General features: G+C 35.1%; 1 protein-coding gene across 1 annotated transcript in view; it reads right to left on the reverse strand.

Moving 5' to 3' along the window:
- Nucleotides 1-26,231, reverse strand: part of LOC125661867 (transient receptor potential cation channel subfamily M member 2-like) — a 35,571-nt gene extending 9,340 nt beyond the window's left edge. The window contains exons 1-14 of the mRNA XM_048893994.2: nucleotides 25,833-26,231; nucleotides 18,327-18,386; nucleotides 16,940-17,102; nucleotides 13,255-13,451; nucleotides 12,199-12,325; nucleotides 11,656-11,803; nucleotides 4,862-4,973; nucleotides 4,138-4,249; nucleotides 3,553-3,836; nucleotides 3,299-3,406; nucleotides 2,990-3,055; nucleotides 2,450-2,636; nucleotides 1,606-1,743; nucleotides 1,426-1,525 (exon numbers count right to left, since the gene is read on the reverse strand). Coding sequence (XP_048749951.2) covers nucleotides 1,426-1,525; nucleotides 1,606-1,743; nucleotides 2,450-2,636; nucleotides 2,990-3,055; nucleotides 3,299-3,406; nucleotides 3,553-3,836; nucleotides 4,138-4,249; nucleotides 4,862-4,973; nucleotides 11,656-11,803; nucleotides 12,199-12,325; nucleotides 13,255-13,451; nucleotides 16,940-17,102 — 1,742 coding nt within the window. The 5' untranslated portion in view covers nucleotides 18,327-18,386; nucleotides 25,833-26,231. The remainder of the gene's footprint in view (nucleotides 1-1,425; nucleotides 1,526-1,605; nucleotides 1,744-2,449; nucleotides 2,637-2,989; nucleotides 3,056-3,298; nucleotides 3,407-3,552; nucleotides 3,837-4,137; nucleotides 4,250-4,861; nucleotides 4,974-11,655; nucleotides 11,804-12,198; nucleotides 12,326-13,254; nucleotides 13,452-16,939; nucleotides 17,103-18,326; nucleotides 18,387-25,832) is intronic.
- Between the last annotated feature and the right edge of the window lie 1,553 nt (nucleotides 26,232-27,784).

Here is a 27,784-nt window from a genome sequence, read left to right on the forward strand (position 1 = left end):
AAAGTCCCTGACTACACGTGCAACATGTGGCCTTGTGTTGTCTTGCTGCAGAGTGATGATGTGATTTTGCTGTCTCTGTATGAAGGGTATCACATGGTATGAAGGGTATCACATGGCGCTTAATATTTTCGTCTCGATAGCGTACGGCGGTGAGATTTCCATTGCCAATTTGTAGAGGGGTCCTTTCACGTGCTGTTATTCCACCCCACACCATAACGCTACCTCCACCGAAATGTCGACGTTGCACAAAACAAGCGTCCTGGTACAGCTCCCAAACGCGACGGTACACTCTACAACGGCCGTCACTGCTATCCAAATGAAATCTGGATTCATCAGAATATTCGCCCAGTCCTGTATTCTGAATCACAGATGCCGTCTGCAACACGCTAGTCTATTCATACGATGAGTTGAAGCAGTATCGGGCGAACCGATGGACGTATTGGTCTGATGTTGTGCTCGCGCAGACGATTACGCACATTTCTTGGACTGATTGGTCGAAGTTCAGGAATGCTACGAGCAGTCACATTTGCTGTCTGGAAATGATTTCTCACGTGCACAAATCTAAGGTGGTTGTCCTGTCGACGCGACGTCACACGAGGACACCCAGAACGTGGTCGATCCCGAGTGTTACCAGCTTGTTGGAAACATCTCCATAATGACGGGATGGTGTTCCGATGAACTCCAAAGTGTCTTGCTACGATATGTTGTGCCATTCCAGCTTGAAGCATCCCAACAGCACGATTACGTAAGTTGTCGCCGAGTCGTGGCATGACAGAAGGGTAAATGTTGTCAAAACTAAAGTGCTTTCCTTAACGAATAGTGTCCACACAAACATTTTACACTTCTTACTCCAAACAGTATTGGCCAGTAAAACTCGTGCGTACGAACACTTCAATAAACAACATGTGTTCAATAACCATGGAAAAGTCCGTGCATCTGAGTCGGGTACTATTCGATATTGTTCAAAACCATCACCTTTATCGATTGTTTAGATTTTATAAATGTCAACAATGCATATAGAAAAAAGTATCCTACATTTTATAATGCAGTTTCTTTTTTCCGCTAGTATACAAAGCACTAAAAATGACCAATGACACGAACAACAGTGAATTGTCCCTTCTTCAGGACGATAGAATATTTACGTAGAAAAGAAAATTAAATGGAAAAGGAAACTTAAGACTACAACTAAACTACTAAAGCTGATAACAAACAAAACGTCTACATATTAAAATTATTAAGTGCAATATGTGGCAATATAATTATTTATCATAATTGTTATAATATATTTTATTTTCCATCACACTTAAACACTAGTTATATAGCTTTACACCTCCAGGTACGAAACACTAACTATAAGCCGACATACTGCTTAGGGATACATACAAAACAAAAACAGTGCTCCAGCTTTCACCATTGAATACTTACTTTGAATGTTCCTCCAACTCGCTTGATAGGATTTGTTCTTTCACATTATTTGCCTTGTTAGCTAACTTATGTAGCACAGCTGAGCATACTAAACCTGTCACTGAAGCAACAAAAGCAAAACAATTCATTGATGTCTTTTACAAAATTTTTGAAAATATACTAATTTTGTACATAACTCACATAAATGATCTTCGCCTCGTAGCCAGCAAATCTCCGCTAGTTCTTTTCTGTTGGCAAATATAGCCCAAAGCAACAGATCCGAAATATCCCCATCTTCTTTGCCCCCATTGTAATTTCCGTTTGATGCCACTATCGTGCCTTGAAAATGAAGATAGGGGAGACAAAGATAAAGGGTGCCAGACTATGCTGTAATGTGTGTGAGCTCACCACGTTACATTATTACTGGAATAAACGGTTTTGACACCGAAAGGTTGAAATCCCTATAAGGTTGATTGATTGATTGATTGAGTGATGTTTTCCGCCACACTCAACAATTTTTCAGTTATCTGGTGGCGTCCAGTTTTTATTGGTGGAAGAGAGAACCCAGATACAATGTACCTGGGAAGAGACAAGCGACCTTCCGAAAGTAAATTGGGAAACTTTCTCACTTACCGGCGCGAGCGGGATTCGAACCCGCGCCGACAGAGGTGAGAGGCTGTGTGATTTTGAGCGCGATGCTTTAACCACTCGGCCACGTAGGCCCTATAAGGAATATCAATTTGTGCTCCCTATGGACCCCACCACCACCTGCATTTTCTTTGAGATCTACATCATTTCCGTCTACCTTTATTCCATAATGGTACTTTTCCTTTTGATGTCGTCAGGGTGACTTCCATTGTTAATCTTTCAAAAAGCAAACTTCAAAAAAAGTTAAACATGCACTCTGCAATTAATGAAATTCTCTTGAAAGTATCAGATAAGTTTGGGTGAAGGTGGGGAAGAGTGGAAGACCATTGTGTTAGGTTCTATTAAGTAAACCCCCTGCTATATCTACGTTCCCATTGTTTTATGTAGAAATTGTTACCTTTATATCTCAAAATCTTGCGGCATAACCCTTTGCCTGCGTCTGCAACTGACGTGTGTAATTCTTTCTCTTTGTCTTTATATATGTTTATTTTCTCTTTTTCATTGTCTTTTTCTGCCTCTTTTAGTTTCTTCATAATTCTTTTGTGTTTATGACATAATGCCTTAGCGTGGGTCTCTTGGATTTGCTGCCAAAAGAAGACATAATATACAAATTTCACTATATGATTAATTCAACATAATAACAGGACATAACCAAAGATTGACAACATGACGGCTTTTTTGCCTTATATATAACAAGGCACACGTTAGATATAGTCAATCCGAAACATTCTCAATATTTGTATTTCTGTTATTTGTTTTCGAAAACATTTGACAGTTTTACATTTCCAAAGAACTATATTTCAAAATCTACATTTAATTTGAAATGTAAACAACCATTTCATGAAAAAATACTAAAATGTCATGTTCAAAGTTCTTAGCTGGCAAATGATTCACTTATATCATCCCTAATGTCGGGATGTATTAAGCTTTAATTCACCTTCAATATCCACTGCATGTGGAGACAGTCATCTTCTTTAAACTTACAGTCTTTACAGGACACAGTCTAAGATATATAAACAATTCAAAAATAATGAATAAAAGTCTATTAAACTAAATTTCAAAATACATCTTTAGAAACTAACTTCATCTCTGTACTAAAACAAACATTCAAAGATACACATTCTGAGCTTGGAAACTTGTATGATATAAATGCTGTTCGTTTATATGTTCATAAGGGGAATTCTAAAAACAAAATTAAAGTATACCATCCCTTTTCTTTAATGAAATGTCAATAAATCTGATTCACCTGTTCATACAATTCTGGCAAGTTGGCAAGTTTAAATTTCACTCCTTGATCCAATAAAACTCTCACATAGTCACAGCGGTTAGCTTTCAGTGCTTCAAAAAGCAAAATCTGTAACGACGCATTAAACTGTTCTTTTAGCGAAAATATGGTTGTGTAACCTAACCAACTAAATATAATTGGCAATCGACAATTTTGATCAAACGGTGTTTAAAGACAAAAAGTGAACAAAAAGGTCATTACGTTCATTGACTTACATGACCACTTTGCTTCAATACTTCTGATTCCTGAAGAAGCTGGTATCCAAAGTAGAAGTAAAGCGGAAGTGACGTAGGAGAAGCGTACTTCGGGTTCAGTACATAAGGTCTGGACTCTTTCTGGTAGTCCCCCAATAGCTGCTTCATCGTTATCTCCTCAGGCTTCACCGAATTTCTTTTTAGTAGTTTCCAGGCCACTGAGGAGCCGGACATCGTGAGACCATTCATTTTGGAGTTCGGAAATGCTGTCCTGGGACGATCCTCATATTTAGGGGGCTCATTATCTAAAGTTGATCATGAAAATATAATAATATAATTTGGTTTTCTGTCATTTGTGTTAATTTGCACCTTATTAAGAGGTAATGAAAACACATATGCTATTTCTCCTTTTTATCAGCTCTTCTTGTCTTACCGAATGCATATACATTGTATCAAAATGAAACCAAAGTCAATTATTTATGTGTCAAATTGCAAACAATAGAATATATGATATCATTATACTTTCGAATTCCTCATTAAGTATGGTGGAAATGTATGCGTCAGCCATGAGCTGCACTTTAATCAATATTTAATATGTAAATATACTTTTAATTTCTTCCGTCAGAATTTTCTCCATGGCCCAGCAACTGACGACAGCTTCACCAACAATGTTTGACAGCATCAATGGATCGTCATTGTCCACATCGAAAACACCAATCTTTAAATATATTATCCCTGTATTAAATTGAATGATGATAGAGACATTCATGTTACAAGTATTGATATCTACTTTTCGGGTGATTATAATATGTATGGTTTTCTTCAAACTAATCCAACTGTGGGCCTTAATCATGAAAAATCCAGACAACGAACAGTAATTGATCTCATAAATAATAGAAAACCAACAACAGGGTAAACAGGAACCCCTGGGTATTACAAAGGTGGGATCGGGTACCTTAGATTAGTAAACATTCCCTGTGAACGATCATACCTGCCGTAAACCCTATATATTCATCAGGCAAACGGAACAATTCGTAGTCAAAATCAGTAAGTACGTGTAAATCAGTTGATCATATAAATGTACATGCGACATGTCGTGTTTGTGATTTGTACGGTGTAAGGACAGAAGAAAGTTCATTTACAAAGGTCGACTTCGAAAAAGATATTGGGTATGCTCCAAGTTGTGTAAAGCAAGTAAATAATCTAGAATCATATTGTAGATATGTATCAGATAATGCGCACTCCTATTTACTCTCAATTCATTTTCTTGAGATTGATCTTCACTTTTTTCATAAAGTAGAAAACATATTTCGAATGAAAATGAACCAACCAAATCTTCTTTGTTTTTAATTGTCTTCAGGTATTCCGTCAACTTGTCGTAGTTGTTGTCGTCAAAGCGTATCCCAAACAACAAGCTGGCCTTCTTCCTCAATAATTCTGGGCTATTCAAGACAAGAAATATCTTATTCGACACATTTCAATTATATTCATTAGTTGGTAAATTTCCACAGACTTGATCAGTCCATTGAATAACTTTACGATTAACTGATTGTTAAAACCATACACATGGGTCTCCAAAGTCCTCGCAATTTCAGATATTCCAAAGTATGCTTGATAATGGCGTTGGTCTTTAACATTATACAGAAACCTAAATATTAATGTAATGCAACTTTCCTACATTTTTTCGTTCTACCTACCTGGCAATAAGCACACAATTTTTCAATCAAATGTAATGGTTACTGTATTTACTGTCACACAAAATTATGCTTTTCGAGTTTATTTGTAAAATTATTTGAGTTATTTGCAGTGTTTATTGCGAGTGCTTCCAAGTAAACTATTGCCATCATTATGCAAATTAAGAGTCATTCTCTGTAACCACTTAAAAAAATTCGGCACGCATAGTCACCGATTTTCACGAAACTCGCCTGAATGAAACATCTATATAACATATTCAAGAAAATATATTTAAAAATTAAATAGTGATCATGGTTGCTATGGAAACGGGTACAATTTTATCAATTTTGGCTATTTTCTAGAATTTGGTAGTTTTGGCACAAAAGTTGAATATAAAAGATTATGAATAGTCTTAAAATTCTAATTTTCATATTAAATTATAAAACAGATCCCATATTTTTCATTTAAGAAAAAAAATGAATAATGGACAATCCTAAGTGATTTTTATAATTGAACAAATCTGTAAAATTGTGTTTAAATTCAATGGTTTTTATGTCTTAATAACTTTTATTTGCATCCACCTCAAATAAAGTGACACAGGTTTTTAAAACAACTAATCTACTTTCTTCATAAATCTAAACTAAAACTTTTGGGAATCTACCTATTTCATACAATTTGAAGTGAATGATTTATGGGGGGAAATGCATTCTGTAACCAAGAGTTATTCCCCTTTGAAACTCTTCAACGTGATAAGGCAGTGAAATTACATAGAAACAAAAATAATATGGCGGGATAATGTCTTACTGCATGCTGACAGAAGTTTAGACGAAGACATACGTGGCATTCAAAATATTCTCTCCACTCACCCACACGAAAGGAGAAGGTGTGAGAGACATATCTCCGAGTACCAGCATTCTAGTAATACAGGTAATTAGTCTATTTACTTTGAAATCCATTCACAAGCCTAGAATTAATCAACTTGACCACAATAATTTGATGTCAAATGTTTTCATAGACATTGTGTTTCTCTAGATCTGCCAATAGCATGGCACATATGTGCGTGCGTGCTAAATATTCACCCTTCAACTCCCCACTGTCAGTTGTATTGATATGACGTCAAAATGTAGACTGTGGCGTCACACATTACAGTACTTAGATCTACTTAGGCCTAATGCAGCACACTGTAGGGGATCGTATGACTAGGATGAAATTGAGATTATAAATACAAAATCGTTATCATTATCTGTTTTATAATAGAATGAAGTAATAGAATCATAAAAAAAAAATCATAGATATTTATTCATTTGAAAAATGCATGAGCTTTCATTATTATACATATATTACATAAAAGAAAAGAGACGCCCTGTTGTGATTAAGCCATTGCATACTTTTTTTTCCATTGATACATGAGGAAACATTGAATAAGCTCTCCTTCGTGAAATAAAGTAATGGGTCATAACATTGAATTTTATCTCTAATCTGTTCTACTTGTATTAGTTCGGGGGGGGGGGGGGGGGGGGGGGGGTATACATGTACAGATACTCAACTGAGAAGTGAATTGAGGTGGGGACACTATTCAGTATTATTAGACATCCATGTATTAATTATTCTTTACTTTTGATGATACTTTAAAAAATTATCAATTCTATGAATAAATTCAATTAATTACACAGAATTGAAATATTGTAGAAATACCAATACTGATACACACCTTAGCCTATACATGTTATGCATGAGAATTTACTCCATTTTTTATTTTTTGTTCATCTTGATTTTGTTTTCATTTTACACATGCCACTAACAAAACAAAAGTATTTATTTGGGACATACAAGCAACATTTCTGACATTTTCTCTGGATTTTTTTCTTCCATCTTCTTGATATAAAGGGCTATTGTATGATTTCGGGAAATAAATTCAAATTTTACCGGCCTGGGTAGCTTAGCGATTAGACAACCTATCTTGTAATGCAGGGGTCCTGGATTTGATCCATTGTTTGCTAAAATATATTTGTACTGTCCATATATATACAACCTGCTGTGATACATAACCTTTGATTGCAACAATTAGAAACTATCAAAATACTGAGTACCAGTATGCTATCTCTAAAACAGACATGGTAATGCGACGTACCCCAAGATTTTTTGTTTTTTGTTTTGGTAGAAACGAGACAGAGTGCACATTCATGAAAATTGATATATATTATTGAGAAACGTCGCATAAGTCCTCAAGTGATAAAACAACGCAAAACAATTCTCACTGTTTTGAATATTATAATTAACCCATGTGTTGATTAATTGAGGTCATACAATCACCTTAGAGTTTAGATAAAACTAAATCTAAATAAGAATACATGTATTTAAGTAAGTTATTACCTACCGTAAAAAGGGGGTTTGAATAAGATTTCATTCAAACATATAATTTAAGGAATACATATTGCAGCTACATGTAGTAGTAGATGCAGATGACATGGGGAGAACAAATAATACATTTTAGATGGAGCATAAGATTTTGATATGCTTGCATATATTCATCTTGGTATTTCTCTTAAAATTAATTTTATTTATTGATTTTGTAGGAAGTGTCACATTGTCATTTTGGTGGGGGCCAAGTCAGAAGCATCAGTGTATATTCGATGTTGCCGCAAAGGATATGATAGGGTGTGGTTCATTTAACCGGAAAGAATTTTTATCAGGACAGCAGATCACATTATATTTTAGTTGCCTCTATGCCATTGAGAAGACGATTAGCTATGATGACTATATATGCGCAAAATTAGAAAATGAAAAAGATTGTGTGTGCTTATCTTGTCTATTTTGTAATATATGATTCTAAAATAAAGGTATACCATTTATAATAGGATACGATTATGAAATATTCATCACCGGAACCCACTGCTCAAAGGCCGTAATTTAAGCGCCGAGCATAGGCCTAAATTTTGCAACCCTCACTGACAATGGTGACGTCTCCATATGAGTGAAAAATTCTTCGGCGGGACGTTAAATGATAATCAATGAATCAACCCGTGGGTTCCAACGATGTCAGATATTAAAGTTTCCCAGCATACTAAATGACTTCAATATGACCATTATTGGTATATGTTACAGTTACAAGCAAGGTCTTCTTTTGATGTTGAAATATAATTCACATGCCTATGTTTAAAAAGATGCGTTAAATGAGTGACAATGATGGACGTCCAGACTCTAGAAAATAGAGGCCCTCAATTGTTTTGAATCAAATGCCAAGGTCACGAGTCAAGGTCAAAATACTTCCTCATAAGTAACTGTAAATTGTCAAGTCATGTATTAAGAAATGTTAGTTTAATAGATTTTATAGATGGCACTGGCATAATATTTCTTCACATACATAGTAAGCAGAGCTAATATTGAACTGCGGAAAGGGGGGGGGGGGGGGGGGGGGGGTCCTCATGAATCAATGATAAATTACAATCTTTATGTATCCTATTTAGTTTATTTAACTTGAACAATTTTTAAGATCAATGATTCAATTTCAATGTCACACTTAATTCGATTGGCAAGGTGAAAAAATGTACATGATAGTTTGAAATAACTGAAATATTCAAATATGCATTTTCTAAATATGGTAGTTATTTTGATGAATTCTCAAGATATACAATGCAATTTCTGATACATGTACAATACACAAATAGAAATCATGCACATTTGAAGAAGAAAAAAATAAATAAAAAACAAAAACTATGCATTGATTTAATTATCCGTTACAAATTAAGAGTTTTTATGATTGAATAACATGCATGACGTATAACAAAATGAGATTTACTTGAAAAGAATGTGAACATCAAGTTTGCTGTGTTGTGATATTTTGTTACCATAGCAACAATGTAATATGAATTATCTATCAGTATTAATATTTTATCAACTATAACATTGACTTCAGTTGAATCTGTCTATAAAAGCATTTTTTTTTTTGGTCTAAAAATTTATTTATTTTGCATGAATTTCGAATTTGAAAAGAAATAGTAATTTTCGTTTCCATGGCAACCAACATGAATTCTCATATTAAACTTGTTAAAATTTAAAATCTAAAACCAGCAGCAGTCGGTTATTAATATTATATACTTTGAATACATAGAAAATTGTATTTTGAATTACATTGAAAAATGCATCTCTACTGTCATATCATGACGAAATGCTTCATTTTGTTTCCATGGAAACACAGCTTAGATGGTAGATTCCCAAACATGTCTCATTGTTATATGATACTACTAGATCTAATGTATGTTGTACAAGCATTTATAGATTTCAAGCTGAATGCGGGAATTTTTATTCATCATTCAAATTTGCCTCTAAATTAGCTTTTTCAGAATGTATCAAACAACCCTCTTTTTCAGACAGAATGAAAATATAACAGAATTATTCAAACCTTTAACTAAATATCAAACTAAATAACAAAAATGCTATATAGTATCATTTGATAATGATTAAATAAAAACTCAAACATCTTAATCCAGTATAGTTGAATAAAAAATGTCATTTTTCATGTGAAAATTGACTCTTTTGTGACTTGAATGGCACGCACGTGTTACCATGGCAACAGAGTTGCATAGCAACCAAATTATGATGGTTTTACATTACTTATGCCAGATTAAGTCGATGTGCCAAATTTGAAAAAAATCGGTGACAGTGCGTGCCGGACCCCTTATATAAATGTTTAAGTGGTTACAGAGAATGGCTCTTAATAACATGAATTTGCAATTTTTAAAAAAAAAACAGATATTGACACTATACATGATTTTAAAACAAATTCATCGCGTTTAACTTCAAGTTCTTAAGAGAACATCAGTCTGACAAAAGGTGCATGTAGAAATATATGAGCTAGAACACCACAGTGGAAAAATCCAACATTTCACTGGATACATCTTAAGCCGAATGTAAACATTTGTTATCTTCACTTTTTATGCCCCCCCCCCTTTGAAAAAAAGGGGGCATATTGTTTTGCACCTGTCGGTCGGTCGGTCGGTCTGTCGGTCGGTCGGTCTGTAGACCATGTGTTGTCCGCTCAATATCTTGAGAACCATTCACTTGATGATAATGATATTTCATATGTGGGTTAGTTATGAGTAGAAGAGGATCCCTATTTTTTTTCAGGTCAAAAGGTCAAGGGTCAATCTACTCTGGACATAGGAATATAATGTCCACTCAATATCTTGAGAACCCTTTGCTTGAAAGACATCAAACTTGGCATACTGGTATATCCTAAGGAGTAGATGACCCCTATTGATTTTGAGGTCATATGGTCAAAGGTCAAGGGTCAAACTTGACATGGGAATATACTGTCTGCTCAGTATCTTGAGAACCCTTTTCTTGACAGACATCAAACTTGGTACACTGATACAACTTCAGGAGAAGACGACCACTATTGATTTTGAGGTCACATGGTCAAAGGTCAAAGGTCACACTAAACAGGAATATACTGTCCGTTCAATATTTTGAGAACCCTTCGCTTGACAGACATCAAACTTGGTACACTGGTACATCTTCTGGAGAAAATTACCCCTATTTATTTTGAGGTCACATGTTTAAAGGTCAAGGGTCAAACTGGACATAGGAATATACTGTCCGTTCAATATCTTGAGAACCCTTTGCTTTACAGACATCAAACGTGGTACACTGGTACGTCTTCAGGAGAAGACGACCCCTATTGATTTTCAGATCACATGGTCAAAGATCAAGGGTCAAACTGGACATTGGAATATACTGTCTGTTCCATATATTGAGAACCCTTTGCTTGACAGACATTAAACTTGGTATACTGGTACATCTTCAAGAGAAGATGACACTTATTGATTTTGAGGTCGCGTGGTCAAAGGTCAAGGGTTAAACTGTACATAGGAATATACTGTCCGCTCAATATCTTGAGAACCCTTTGCTTGACAGACATCAAACTTGGTAAACTGGTACATCTTCAGGAGAAGATGACTACTAATTATTTTAAGGTCACATGGTCAAAAGTCAAGGGTCAAATTGGATATAGGAATATACTGTCCGTTCAATATCTTGAGAACCCTTTGCTTGACAGACATCAAACTTAGTACACTGGTACATCTTCAGGAGTTGATGACCCCTATTGATTTTTAGGGCACATGGTCAATCCACTCTTGACATAGGAAGATATTGTCTGCTCAATATTTTGAATTGATGATACTACTCTAAATTAAGTGATGTGTGTGTGTATAACCTTTTTCAATTTTGCACCATGGGGGGCATATGTATTTTACAAACATCTCTTGTTTTCATTTCTGACTTTAGGACAGAACGCTCTACGGCAAAACTTACTGCAAACTCGTAGATATGCCAATGCATTTCATATTTCTTTTCAGAGCGTTTGAAAACATTTTCTCGTTACCATTGCTATTAGAATAGGTAATTTGGTTTACTTAGTAATGTCCATTGAGAGAATAATATTCGTACTTTTCCAGGTAGTCCAATACCAAATCTGCAGCTTTTCCTGAGCCTTTCATTATGATCACAGGAAGTTTCTTTTCCACTGCCGCGGATATGTGCGCAATGGTTTCGATATCGCCTTCACAAACAATGATTGCTATGGGAACAGGCATTCCTAGAAAAAGATATCTCTATAACCAACATCAGAACATTGTCAATCAGAAAAAACAGATTTTCCATAATCAATCTGACGAATGTGTAGAGGTAATTAATGCGTGTGATATAACACTGGCTCATTTATATATATACATGTATATATATATATATATATATATATATAGATATATATATATATATCAGTCTATATGTCTAATGCATGTGATAACTAGATGACATTTACTCTATATGTCTAATGCTGTGATATCTAATGACACTCGCTCTTTATGTCTAATGTGTGTGATATCTAATGCCACTAGTTCCATATGTATAATGCGTGTGACAGAAATGTATGTAACTGTTCCTTACTTAAATCTATATCTTTAATGCGTGTTATATATAAATGACACTCACTGAAATCCATTTTTTGACTGAAGAAAGATACTTCTTGTTCAGAAACAAACTTTTCAAACTTTAACAAAAAATCCTCTCCCGCGCCCGACGTTTCCCTGTATTCTATTGGCGTGGTTATGCTGATCGTCTGAAATATAACATGCCTTTGTTAATCTGTCTGAAAGCAATGTCCAGTGAGCTTCAATTACATTCCTTCAATTGCGTTACGCTATGATTCATTATTAACAGTTTTAATACAATCGTTTTTATCGGTTTCATAACCATGCATTTTAATCATAATAATTGGGGTGGTCGTAAAACAGAGATTAACTAACTTTTGTATAATTACATTCTTTAAGAATATTAATGGGTCACAAACTAAGGTCTGCCTTTATATGTCAATGTTATGAAGGAAGTCCTCCTCAGTTGAGACTTATCTAGGTTAAGAATTATTGCTGGATTTTAGAAATGCAATATAAGTAGACAATTTTCAAATCATCAACTATACGAGTTTTAGAGGTGCATATTTCTGACATTCTCCGTTATGTATACAACATAGAGTACACTGGATATCGTGATATACACTATTACTACATACATATAAAATATGAGAAAAAGATATCATTCTCTAATGTGCTAAAGGTATTTGAAATTTTGAAAAACAATACTATAACGAACTAAAATTTATGCTTACAGTGAAACAATAAGATCATATAGTACACAAATGCAGCACTATATCATACACGAAAAGTGGGAGCAGATTTTTGTTATACACTGTAGTTATTCGCATACTGAGAGCAGCTTTTTGTTTTATACTGTAGTTATTCACATACTGAGAGTAGTGTTTTGTTATACACTGTAGCTATTCACATACTGGCGCTTTTATCGTCAGAAGCGCACTTTTAAAACTGGTGACATATCGACATTAGTGTTTTTTTGTTTTTGTTTTTTTTTGTCTTGGAGTGTAAAGTATTATAGACACAATCAAACAAAGTTTTTAAAGTTCTCGGAAAATGATATGTGCATGTGTGCTTTGCCTCTATGTCCTTCCCGTTTCCCTTTTAGCGGGTTACTTGCCTCTACGTCATTTCCGTTTCCCTTTAGGGGGTTGACTTCATTCCCCCCAATGCTGATGAGTTTCACGTGTCGTTCCTCGTCCTCCATTGGCTTCGTGTCGTTTTCTGTTCCGAATTCCATGTCTCCATAATTTATATAAGCCTCGTGTACGATATCGGACAACCCACTGTCATGACCTCGGTATAATATCCACGATTCTGTAACATACACAAGAAACAGATTGACCTTGCTTTTACTTTCAACTTCTATCTATAATACAGAAATACTCTTTTCTATTTTCATATTGATTTATAACTACCATGGATAATAAGTTTTTTTTTTATCGTTGGCGTATTATTTTAGTTTACTGCACATTCAATTTAGAATGTGCTAAAAGTTAATGTAAAACGGACGTTATGACGTCATACAGTTTGGTGTACAGAACTTTAGATATCAGTCTATCGTATTAGACCAGTAACATTGATTCATACAACGCGTGACCGGTTGCGATATCCCAGTGGTAGAATATTTCCTTCGTGACTAGGAGGTGGTGCCACGGCAGAGTGAAAGCTAAGATGTAAACATAGGTAGTGATCCTTCCTTCACCAACAGCTCGACATTCAGAAGTGAGATCCTTAAAAAACGGAGGCCCCGTATCACGACAGGCGTTGGCAAGATAAAGAACCCTTACTGTTATGGTTGCGAAGCGAACGCTCTACCACTGAGTTACCTCGACCGATGTGGAAAGACTCAAATAATCAGGATCATTGGAAAAAAAAACACCCAGACTTTGACAGTTAGGAACATTGAAAACACTGTAAATGTCCAGTGATTTCAGAAACGTCACAAAAATGTTTGGTACTCGTGTTTGCTGAAGCATCGATTTATCCTTGCATTGCAAATAAGATGTATTGGTGCTGCTAATATAAATCTGTCCTCAGCAAGACAGATCTACCTCACATACCACGAGACAACCTTTTAAAGACACGTTTGGGGACAACCCCTTTTCTCTCATGGTGCCCTGTTTCAGGTCCCCACACGCACCTAAATCTTGTGTTATTGCCAATATTTTGGAATTAGATTTACATTTTTTACATAGAAGGGGGGGGGGGGGGGGGGGGGCTTGAACCTGATCTTTTACGTACTTTTGATAACATACACCCCCACCTTATTTATACCTTTTGTTGGTGTACATATCATCTTTAAGGAGATCTTGAGACATTTTATACATGTACATGAAAATGCTTAGTTTATGAACTACCTGTTTCCAAAGTTCTAGTCATTCTAATCGCCATACTCAGATCTTATTTCGCAATGAAATAAAGCTGAATTAAAGGTTTCTCCTAAAAAGCCGGGTATGTGAGGGCGCCTAGGCTCCAAGAATTGCTGGGGTAAACTTTGCAAAATCCTGAATTCTAAGCATTTCTTGGCACTTCTTTATTACTTTCAAATTGTCTAAGTAGAACTACTTCTTAAACAAAACTTGTATGTTACATATACTTTTTAACAAAAATAATATTTAGTGATACTAGCATCCGACGAAAAATATCGTAAATATTTATTCTAGAATTAAATAATATACTGGTGTTGATAAATTGGAATGAAGCATTTAAGTATACACGTTTCACATAATTCAAGACTCGTTAAAATTTAATAACTTAAACTTTTGTCCTCAAAAAAGGGGGATCCGGACACCCTGGAACCCACCCTCTTTCTGTATCTACCCTTGTTTATGATATCAAAAAGACACAAGAGGCTCATGGGCCACATCGCACACCTTGGTCGCCGAGGCCCTGCCATTGTTAAGATGTGATTTTTTTAAATAATCAATTCTTATTCTCATGAAAAGATTTGACCCCATATTGTGGCCCCAACCTAGTCTCAAAGGATCACAACATCACTGCAAATGAGTTCACATAACACAGAGATGCCGCAACGCCAATATGACTGACATGATATTGCTGTTCTGGATAAGGCTAAGGTCACAGGGTCATAGATCATGGTACTGTCATGGTATGATATGAAGACCTTGCTATAAGAAATATATATACAAAATATAAAAGCTCTATTTTAAATAGTTTAGGAGATATTAGATAGGTAAGATTTCTGAATTTTTATTTTAAAGTAGGTTAAACCTCCAGGACAAAGTCATAAGGCCAGGCATCACAGAATACCGAGGTATTTCCATATAGATTATATACGTGTATACAAAATTTGGAAGGAAAAATTGTTCGCCGTAAATCGAAGGTTTTAATAAGGGGTGGATATTTAGCTCTCTTATCTGTCCTAATAATTCTCAGAGAGCTACAGTTCTGTAGATACACTACAGTGTATGTAAGGAAGTTTTCATATAAACTTGAACTTTTCTGGCTCAGTGGATATTGAGAAGAGGATTTAAAAGATTTACCCTATATACTCGCAGGTAAAATGTTGAACCGCCCCCCCCCCCCCCCTATTACGGCACCACCCCTGGGTACCATGATTTGAACAAACTTGAATCTGTCCTATGTCAGAAAGCTTTCATATTTGAAATTTTCTGATCCAGTGCTTCTTGAGAAGATTTTGAAAGATTGTCCTTATATATTCGCATGTTAATCTTTGATCCTCTATTGTGGTCCCACCCTACTTCTGGGATCCATGATTTCAACAATCTTGGGTCTGAATTATGTTAGGAAGCTTTCATATAAGTCTGAACTATTTTAGTCCAGTGGTCCTTCAGAAGAACATTTTCAAATGAGCCCACCATATTTTTGTATTTTCGTGATGATCTCCCCTTTGAAGGGGGTTGACCCTTCATTTGAACAAACTTGAATCCATGGATGATACGTACCAAGTTTGACTGAAATTGGTCCAGTGGTTTTGTAAAAGATGATGGAGATGTGAAACGTTTAAGTCCACAACGACGACGCCCACGACAAACAACGGAAAATTTTGATCAGAAAAGCTCACTTTAGCCTTCGACTCAGGTGAGCTAAACATGGGTTTTTTGTGTTTGGCATTGAGCTGTAGTGTGTTAAACTTGACCAAATTTACTTGAGAATTGTGTACGTCTACTTGTTTCGTCTAATAGTATCAACATTTTACAAGAAATACAAATCCATTATTACTTGAAATTAATGCATGCTCATGTCTTCTAACCACGTAGATAAAGAAAGTTTAATGCATCGGGAGTAAATTGACATTTTGGAACTTAGAATACGGGGAAAATATCATCATATAGACTTTGAGAGTTCAAAGAACATTATAGAGGTATTGTCTGTTTCTCGCGTTGCACATATGCTACAAATTTTTGCTTCAAAATTTAAAATGACACTTACAAAAGTGGGAAATATGAACAAAATTTTAGAAATATTGGCTAAAATGTTAAAAGTTTTATACAAAATTGGGTGTAAATTAATAAACGTTTTTGAGAAACTATTTATTGGATTGTTCGGTGCTCGTAATCTTCATTATTCAGGTCCATTTTGGGAAACTGAAGTTGAATTCATTTACAACATTAGCCCTCAGCCTCTACTACTTGTACCATAAATTACGAAATTGATATAAACATCTATGAGTATAAATATGGACGATATTTTTGATAAAACATAAGCGGTAAATGCATTCGAATTTAGAGTTTTTAGATTAAACAATCCTTCCGCCACAAAATAAAATCCTTTGTAAAATCTTTCAAAATTGAATTGATACGCGTGATTGTCCTACTTACCCCCTCCATTTTTAGCCGCCTCTATCAGTGCTGTCTGGAACACTGTTTTGGCCCAGGGTCTGGGGACAAAGCTGTCGGAATCACCAATGACGGAAAACACCATAGTCGGGGTGCTCTTCACTTTGCCCTTTATTCTGTCCCAAGAACCTTGTACGTCAGACATCTAATGACAATCGAAATCATAAATCATTCATCAAATGCAATAAAATTGAAAATAAACTTATTGCATTTAATTTTATGTTTAATGCTATACACAAGATCATGTTCTGCGTATGATCGGTTTTTAGATGGAGGCATACTACTGATAAATATGTTGATGTCTCAGGAGTTTCAACAGACTCGTTTAAAGTCAGCATTTCGCAAATTATATGGTCATTACGACGATTTAATTTACAAATACAACTTGTCACTGGGTCAAATGCTATTTGACGTGTTTGATACCAGTTGTTAGGCCGTTCGTTACATTCGAGTTTTGACTACGGATTGCACCGTTTACCTGATCACAATATGCATATAGGCCACACGGCGGTATGACCGTCAGCCTACTTCACTTAGAAACCTAATCCTCAAAATCGATCTGTAACTTGTTATGGCAAAGCAATCATCATGATGTACTGAATATCAAATGAATATCTGCAAGCACACTAAAAAAAGTCATGTTATTTTTTTAGCCCATGGGCCATAACTTAGTGAAAAATCAACGGACCAAGAGGAAATTTGAACTTGATCTGTAATTTGTTAAGGGGAAGCAATGTGCCAAATATCAACTGAATATCTGCAAGCACATAAAAAAATCCAGAAAATTGATAATGCATGCTATTTTTCCAGGTCCAGGCCATAACTTAGTGAAAAATCAACAGACCAAGACGAAACTCGACCTTGAACTGTAACTTGTTATGACAAAGCAATGTACCAAATATCAAATGAATATCTACCAGTACATTAAACTGATTTGCAGGACTGACGGACAGACAGACGGAGCGCAAACCTAAAGTCCCCTTCGACTGCTTGCTTCATGAAACAAATTATGAATAGTACACCAAGTCAATATTCTAAAACATGTATTTACTAGAAATAATGAAAGTGCGAGGAACACTTGCATTAAAAAGATACTTTTTAATTGTATCAAACTTGACCACCGAGAAAAGATTCAGTGAATGTAAATATTAAACAATCACATGTCATTTCTCCCGCGGGTTTTAAGGTACTGTGTCAAAATGGAGGATCTGAATGCGCCTAATTCTACCCCGGCAGAATCATTTATCAAATAGTACAAGTACAAATCAAAACTGGTTTAGATATACATGTAGATTGACAGGTGTTTTTTTCATATTATTTTTCAATAGGAATTAAGAAATGTACATTCAATGATGGCCTTGACACCTACCTTTAGTTTTCTTTTTTCTCTACTTTCTCACTTCACCACCGGGTTCTTTCACATCGAATCCTAGTGCGAAAATAAAATGTGAAGTTTCCTGAAATCCACCCATTTAAGAAATAAACAAAACAAAGCTTTTTAAAGTATACCTGTTTCTATAGATATATCAATATTTTATTGTGAGGCAACACTTGCTTATCTTCTCTTTTATAAATCATAGACATGAACTTCTAATGTTTTTATCCAGTATCTGTATTTTTCATAAACAGTATGTGTGTACTCAATGACTCAAGCCAGAATTCTCCAGAGTATTGAGTTAAGATGAACTAGACAATCGATTTTCTCTTAATGACCCACTTCTGGATGGTGTTGTACAGGGGTCGGTGTTTACACTTCTGGATGGTGTTGTACAGGGGTCGGTGTTTACACTTCTGGATGGTGTTGTACAGGGGTCGGTGTTTACACTTCTGGATGGTGTTGTACAGGGGTCGGTGTTTACACTTCTGGATGGCGTTGTACAGGGGTCGGTGTTTACACTTCTGGATGGTGTTGTACAGGGGTCGGTGTTTACACTTCTGGATGGTGTTGTACAGGGGTCGGTGTTTACACTTCTGGATGGCGTTGTACAGGGGTCGGTGTTTACACTTCTGGATGGCGTTGTACAGGGGTCGGTGTTTACACTTCTGGATGGTGTTGTACAGGGGTCGGTGTTTACACTTCTGGATGGTGTTGTACAGGGGTCGGTGTTTACACTTCTGGATGGTGTTGTACAGGGGTCGGTGTTTACACTTCTGGATGGCGTTGTACAGGGGTCGGTGTTTACACTTCTGGATGGTGTTGTACAGGGGTCGGTGTTTACACTTCTGGATGGTGTTGTACAGGGGTCGGTGTTTACACTTCTGGATGGTGTTGTACAGGGGTCGGTGTTTACACTTCTGGATGGTGTTGTACAGGGGTCGGTGTTTACAGTTCTGGATGGTGTTGTACAGGGGTCGGTGTTTACACTTCTGGATGGTGTTGTACAGGGGTCGGTGTTTACCCTGCCTTCGATCTTTCATTTTCTGTTACATTTGTCAGATTGATCTTTATATTTTTCGTTATGTTGACGGTAATACCGTTAGGGCGAGCGCTACTAAATATACATTTGTACACGCACGGATCCCGAATTTTGAAAAGTGGGTTCTACCCTCATGCTGCTGGTTTTTAGGGGTTCAATCAAAAACAGAAGTGCCTGTAGACAGTACCCTTTGTACTCACCCTCTTTGTTATTTTCAATGTTTAATATATTGGGTATGTGGAATATATTTTTGCATTATATTTTTGCAGAACATATTTCATGTCATTTTAAATTTGTATTTGAATAAAATAAATAAATCCTAAAGGAACCGTTTTTCTAAAACCCACACCACTCTCATAATTATTCATTGGCATAAACTAAAAAGTCTAAATCTATTTATCGCCATCGTTTGATGTTAAGCTTACAATTTCTTATTTTCATAGAAATAATTATGGTATTCCATCCTGTACATACATTCTCAACTAACGCTAAGACAACAGAGAGAGAGAGAGAGAGAGAGAGAGAGAGAGAGAGAGAGAGAGAGAGAGAGAGAAAGACAGAGAGACAGAAAGAGAGACAGACACACACAGAGAGAAATACTAAATGTAAGTACAATCCAAGGGGAAACTCCGAAATATACCGAAAGAATATACCATTTTGCGTTCACCATGCGCTCATCGTTCACTTTGAGTTCACCGTGCGCTCACCGTTCACCAAATTGCGTTCACCGTGCGCTCACCGTTCACTAAATTGCTTTCACCGTGCATTATGCATGCGTTCATTGTTAGCTCACTGCGTTCACCGTTCAAATGGGAAAGAAGAACGTTTCAGGGACTGTACCGCCGTGCTTTGCATTATCAGGATTAACAAAAAGTTGAAACTGGAAACTTGACGTGAGTGGTTGGTAAAATCAAGAAGTTTGTTTTTCTATAGCACAATATGCCCTCTTCCATTACCTCGTAGATCCGCCACTTTATAACGTAAAGACATCGTTAGGCCTAAATACTACTCATATGTGTAGGGGATCATAAAGCAAGGGTGAAATTAGTGCAATGTTGGTGTAGCACGCTAAAGAACCCTCACTGCGCAATGGCCGTAAGCGCTGAGCATAGGCCGAAATTTGAAGCCCTTCACCGGTCTTTGTGACATCTCCATATGAATGAAAAATTGTCGAGAGATATAGTCAATCAATAAATATTACATTAACTAAATACAGTTACAATATACCCATCAATGTTTCGGTGGATTTTTTTATACTGTGCATTTCATAGAGTGGGATCCCCTTTTTCGGATCACCACACTACGATTCAGTATCCTCTGAATCTGATGACGTCACAATACGTCAATGCATTTTTTTTTCTTTGGAAAATATCGACCGCGTGTCAAACAAAACTGTGTACACAAAATATAATGTCACTGTATGTCTCCAGGGGCGGATCCAGGAATTGCAGTTACGGGGGGCGCCACTTTATGAGACAGTGGGTCTTGGATTTTACAGATTTTATGGGGCTTGAAATATTTCTCCTACTTACTCATTTGTACTTTTTCAATCATTTTTTAAAATAAGGTGAAATCAATAAAATGACCCAAATTTTTTTGGAAAAAATTAAGTTCTCCCAATAAAGTAATTCGGGAAATCAAAAGATTTTGTCATTTATTTCTCCGGGAGTGGAAGAAATCATTGCTTCTTTTATCGTTTAGTACATTTTCCGAAACAAGATACCGCGATTTACCTTAAATATGTTAGGGGGGGGGGGGGGGGCGACTGCGCCCCCTTCAAATCCGCTACTGGTCTCTGTGGATTACATTTATTATCTTATAAATGTGGATCTAAAAATACTTAAGTGGGTATATGATAAAGTTAATCATTACTATAGTAACTTGATCAGAAGAGTCGGATCACGCTTCGCGTTTCGTGTGATCTGATGATCCGCGCCTGTCAACTCGATTCGGATCAAGTTACTGTAGTAATAATACACAAGTATATCCATTATATATTTATTGTGTAACGGTATAGAAATGTACAAGGATGTATTCATATTTTAAAGGCTCTGTGTAAAGTAGGGAATTGCATAAAGTCTATGGGAATTAAATGTAAACGGCTTACCACTATCAAGAATCTTTTATGATGGTGTAATCTTTGCGATTAAAGTAATACAGAGATTATGGATTAAATTAAGACGAATACGACCATGGAAAGGTAGTCTTTACGATTTTAACTTTGACAGTTCATATGAAGAGGGCAGAGACAGATCCGGGAATTGCGGTTACGGGGAACGCCACTTTATGAAGTAGTGGATCTAGGAGCCGCCATGAGGCCCCCAGTGGGTCCAGGACAAAGCCCTGGTAGGGGTGAACCCCCGGAAGCTCCTGTATTTTACAGATTTTACAGGGCTTGAAATATATTCCTATTTAGTCATTTGTACTGTTTTCTATCATTTTTATAAGGTGTCATTTTGACGCAATTTTAAGGGGTTTTGCAAAAAAATTAAAGTTCTCCCAATGAAGTAATTCGGGAAATCAATATATTTTGTTATTTATTTCTCCGGGAGTGGAAGAAATCATTGCTTCTTTTATCGTTTAGTACATTTTTTTGTAAACCACGATTTACCTTAAATTTGGAAACTTTAGGGGGTACATGTACATTCTGTCACAGATTGAATATTTGTGATCTCCATTTTCAACACGGGTTTACTGCTTTAGGAATGTTTTACATGCTTTAGAGAATACTAGGAATTCATTAGAACACGTGTTTTACATGCTTTAGAGAATACTAGGAATTCATTAGAACACGTGTTTTACATGCTTTAGAGAATACTAGGAATTCATTAGAACACGTGTTTTACATGCTTTAGAGAATACTAGGAATTCGTTAGAACACGTGTTTTACATGCTTTAGAGAATACTAGGAATTCATTAGAACACGTGTTTTACATGCTTTAGAGAATACTAGGAATTCATTAGAACACGTGTTTTACATGCTTTAGAGAATACTAGGATCCATTAGAACACGTGTTTTACATGCTTTAACGAAGTGGGTCAGGTATTCAGCATTAGCATTTGACCTCTATTAACAACACGGTCCTTGGTTTCTTTTCAAAAGCTAAGAGAAATGCCAGTTCTGTAAAATATTATAAGTTTCAATCAAGGAATAAATGTCTACTTGCAGGAAATATACAGACATTGAGTATATTTGGAAAATCGGCGACGAAGGGGGTGGGGGTGCTAAAAACAATGAATACATGTTTCATCCAGAAATCAAATGTAATTAATTTAATTTCGCCCTGTCAAAAGATATGTACGTATACGGTAATACACACCGATCAACATGTATGGGCGTATTCTAGATCTATGCTTGCGTTTAAAACTTCTGTTTATTTTATCATTACACAAAGATTTACACTTTTTATGACACTACATCTCAAAATGGCGATTTAAATGTTTTGTGAAATTATTTTTATCGATCGATTAGTTGTTTGTCTTTCATTGTAGTGCAGTGGATAGAGTGTAGCATATCTATTGTTCATATTTATTGAAATACAATTTTTAAAACCTTGTTTTTTATCCGGAATTGCATATCTCCTGCCTTTTTGATAGATGTACCTATTACATATCATATATTTCCTGATTAAATCATTCCATGCTGATTTGATAAACTCATTCCAAGTATAGCGAGCGACCTTAAGTTTTTATGGGCGTCATCTGATTTTTTTATTCTAAAAACAAACCTGGTTGATTTTAAAGATTGTTAAATTGTATGGAGATAAACATGACTGCTTATAAGTTAATTGAGTGTATGTAATTGATGGTGACAGTAGATATTAAAGGCTATGTAATTGAAACATCAGAACGAATAGTGAACAGGTATGACGGATCTTAAATCATACGTCAAAACCACACTCTACATAAAAAGACAACGGTAATACGAGGTTGAACAGGGTCTTGTATCAAAACCTCAATTTTTAAAGCGGAAAAAAAGCATTGAAGTTCAACTAAGATGTCGACGTTAAGATATTGAATTTCCGTTAATTGGTACAGAGGAACATTTTAAAGTGACAATTACAAGTTTAAATCATGACCAAAACACATCGGGTACATGCGTTCGAGTTCTCCGGCTTTATATTTTATCTTGTGAAGGTTATAGCGAATAAAGGAAAAAATGTACATAGGGAACATGACTAGGCGATTTACGTCATAATTTAAAAAAAAAAAAAAAAAAACAAAAAAAAAAACAAACATAAATGACATCAAAATCGATGCAACCTCTTAATTTGAAACAATTTAATTCAATGCTGATTTTTGAAAACCTTTTATTCTTCTATTTAAAAAAAAAACTGGGTTTTGCTTTGGACAAATATTTCTTTTTCTTTTCTTTGGGCCGTTATAACAATTGCATGGATATTCTGTGCAAGTGGGGTTTTCTTTGGGGGGGGGGGGGGGGATGCGAGAACGAAAATGAATATTTAGTTTTAGAATGTATTACAGAAAATAGTCGAGAAACACGCTTCATTTTAAAACAAATGCATTTTCTTTAAATTATTTTATTCTAACTTATTTGTTTAGGAGGATGCAAATAGACCTACCATAGAATTCGTGATTTGAAATTATAAAAAAAAAAGCGCTTTACAATTGCATTGACTTTTGTCAAAAGGTTTGGTATACTGCCAGGGAAATATCTATATAGCATTTCATAGATAAAATCATGCAGATAAAACACCACACATTTCCCACTAAAATGTTAGCTATAAACTACAGCGAATAGAATTCACTGTGGAGGAAATCTGGTTCTATATATTTGCTAATGATGTAGTTGATGTAATTAATAGCTTGTACAATACCTAATTGAATGCACACTTAAAGCTTTCAATTCTGGTGCCAATAGAAGTAGGCTGCGTTAAAGAATCAAATAGAAAAATTAAATATTTCTATATTTTTAACATAATTGAAAACATATCTTGTAATATTCAAAAATTAAATTAAATATAAGTTTAAATTAACAAGTCATTGCGATGGGCTGGGTGTCTTATATGTTGTTAAAATGAGAAGCTTGTGTCGAGTGATATTACAACACGACGCTGTAACGAAATATTCACTAACATAGTGAAACATACCCTGGTTAGTATAATTATTTATTATATATTTGTTATATAATACAGGATTTCTACATCCCTCATATGAACACAGGCACGCGCCCTTCATCACACACCCTGTATCAACACCCTATATTTCACTCCTTACTGTACGTTTCCGGAACACCTTAGTTTTCATTCGGAGCACCTCGGAATTTTTTTCTTGAAAGCAAACGATATAATTTTGCAAACGAATGGAGAAGGATAGAAATGGGAGGGAGAACGTTGGAATCGTAAGCGAGGAGAATTAGAGAACTTGGGGAATTTATAGAGTTGTTCAAATTGTAGCGATGATATTTAGCGAATAGTGATATTAAACTAAAAACAAGGGAAACAGTGTATCTAAATTGTTATCTTAAGTCATACACCGGTGCCTGTCTTCAATAGATATCTTAAATCATTCAAAAACAGTAATTGTTGTTTCTAACTTTTATCCGTTAATGAGCCCTTAAAATTCACTATTATCAAATATATTATAAAAACGATACATGGCAAAATGTGTATCGCACTCCATATCAACCCGCAACCAATATTAGCCCTTGGGCCGTATTATTCACTATTTTGTATCATATACATGGTAATGATTATGTCGATCTCGCAATGGTTGCGACGCATGTTATGCAATTTATTCTGCAATGTTTACGATCTTCATATCCCTTTTAACAAAGTAAAGAAAGGATTTTACTATTCAAATAACCTATTCACTTCTACCGTCTGTAATGCTTTATGTGTTAAGCAAACCTGCGTAACTCCATGGCAGTATTTTCATAGCGAGGTCCATTACCTTTCCATCTGAGTCAAGTAAAGCAGTATTTATTATACCAGAGTTGTGTGTATTTCAATGCCGAAAAGTAAGGCAATGTTTTTTTTTATTTATTCGAAGTAAGTTTTTTTTTTCTTTATTACATACAACAAATCAACGGGGCATTTTTAACCGACTATCACATTTACCTATAACAAAGCACATCAAAAGCAAAAACACACACATGTAAATGTATGCAGATATACCACAAATTAAACAAAACATTTCCTGCAAGAATATACAGGTAAAAATGTATAGAAGAAAAACTAAACATAACAAAAACGAACGTTGAATTCACATACATTGTAAAAAGCAGCAGCATATTTCAAAGAAGCAAGCAATATGACGAGGCGCGCTATCTTATCTATGAGAAGCCAGGTATAAAGGCATAATGAATTGATTATAGCTATTGTCAGCATCGCAGCACCGGTCTACATTTATACCAAAATGACTGGACGCAGGTACAACATCGAGATGAACACAAAGGTCTTTTACATGAAATTACACCTGTAAAATTATCGCCCTACCTGCCTTCCGCACTCGCCTGTTGGGACATGAAATCGTTCACTTCCGAGATTGGTTGTCGCCTGTCCTTTTGGAGAGAGGGAAAGGGACACGTATGTTCACACTGGCTAACTAAAATAGTTCATAAATTCATTTCTTTGGATCACACTTTCTACTATTGCACATGCGGGATTTTTTTTCCTGCTCCGAGATGTGCATACAAGACATACAAAAATAATCAATCCCTTGTCTTTCTCTTTTTTTTTTATAATGAATTCAATATCAAAGTTCTGACTTTTTTGGTAACATTTTTGTTCTGTGCATGGATATTTAAATTTCTAACAGTTAGTATAGAAAATCCTTTTATTGGTTAAGTCTGTTGCACAATATCGTGCTGACTACACATGACACTAACGTTGTGTGTCTTGGGTGATTTAAACGATTTTCTGAAAATGTTTTGAATGAACAAGCATTTAAAATATTGATCGAGAGTTTCTACGAAATTGTATTTTCGTTTTCTATTCTATCGTATAACCGGATGAATGAGCAATGAAATCTGTATCAAAACTTGTGTTAGTGTATAAGCTGAATTATTTTCCTCCCATATTTGTTTCTTTGAATATTTTCAATTAATTAATCAAATTAACGATAGTAAAACAATATCAAAACAAATGTTAACCAGCGTCTTAAATGTTTATATCATAATACTAAATTTAAAACAAAATGTACAATGCACCTACACTATGCTTTTCGTTGATGGTATGAAAGACAATTCCAAAATGAATCAAAGTACTGAAAGTATTGAAAATCCTTAGGTTTGACTTGTAATGATGCTATATGGATATACAAGTTATGATAGTACTATTGACATCAAAACAAAATGTCCAATGATTTGCTGCAATTGCCAAATAAAGGAAAGAATAAAGTATTGGAAGCTTGGAACACTTTTCTAAACAATTACATGTATAGATGCATGTTATATTAGTATTTAAGATGGGGATTTCCTTATGAAATATTTTTTCCTGAAATGAAAAATTGAAAATGTTTTCTAGTAATCCATATTGTTGTTCGATTTAGTTCGATCCTTATGGCAAAAATGATTTATAAAATAATGGGACTGTTGAATTAATGAAATGAACGCATTTCGCAGTGCTATATGCACCTTTTTATTAAATGACATCTAAGAAGAAGAGTATTTGGTTTTTCCTCAACACAATGTTACCACACAATACCACTCAGAGAAACATTGAAAACCATTAACCCATGAGAATTTGCATTCCTCTGATAAAATGTTAGAAATATGTCTTATTATTTCATCTCGATTAAATGTAATTGTATTTCTCGACAATCTCAAGAATGTTCTCAAATAATTCGAAAACAATTTTATATCATTCGATAAATTCTCACATATTTGCCTCATAACATTCCACCGTTCTCAAATGATTCCGAAGGTATATTTATTCGCCTGATGAAATCTCAAAAGTATACCCCATAATCTAAATCAAATGTAAGAGTATAATCTCAATTTATCTCACATTCAAAAGAAATGTTGAATCGAATTAACCCCACTTAGATTTTTACATATTGTATCTTGTATTTTGTAAAACTGTGTATACTTTTTAATATGTTAGTATCACACTTTAACTTAAAACATGGAAAGTATTTTTCCTTTTTTCAAACAATTTCTTAATTATGTCTAAAACTTGTATTATATAAATGTATCCAATCCATGGTGCCTTAGATGATGATTAAACCCCTTTTTGCATGCACCGTACGTTATGAATATTCATATGTTATATAATATTATGTAATAATAACTCCTTTATATGACATAGAAACTCAGTATTTGAGGTGTCCTGTCTCTAGTAGCGTAGCGCAGAGTAAACAATGAATTCTCTTGTGTAGAATTAAAATACCTTGAGCTATGTTTTGTTTACTTGCATACAGCATTGAAATCAAATTTCTGAATTTAACA

Source organism: Ostrea edulis, chromosome 8 (assembly GCF_947568905.1).
Source record: "Ostrea edulis chromosome 8, xbOstEdul1.1, whole genome shotgun sequence".
NCBI lineage: Eukaryota > Metazoa > Mollusca > Bivalvia > Ostreida > Ostreidae > Ostrea > Ostrea edulis.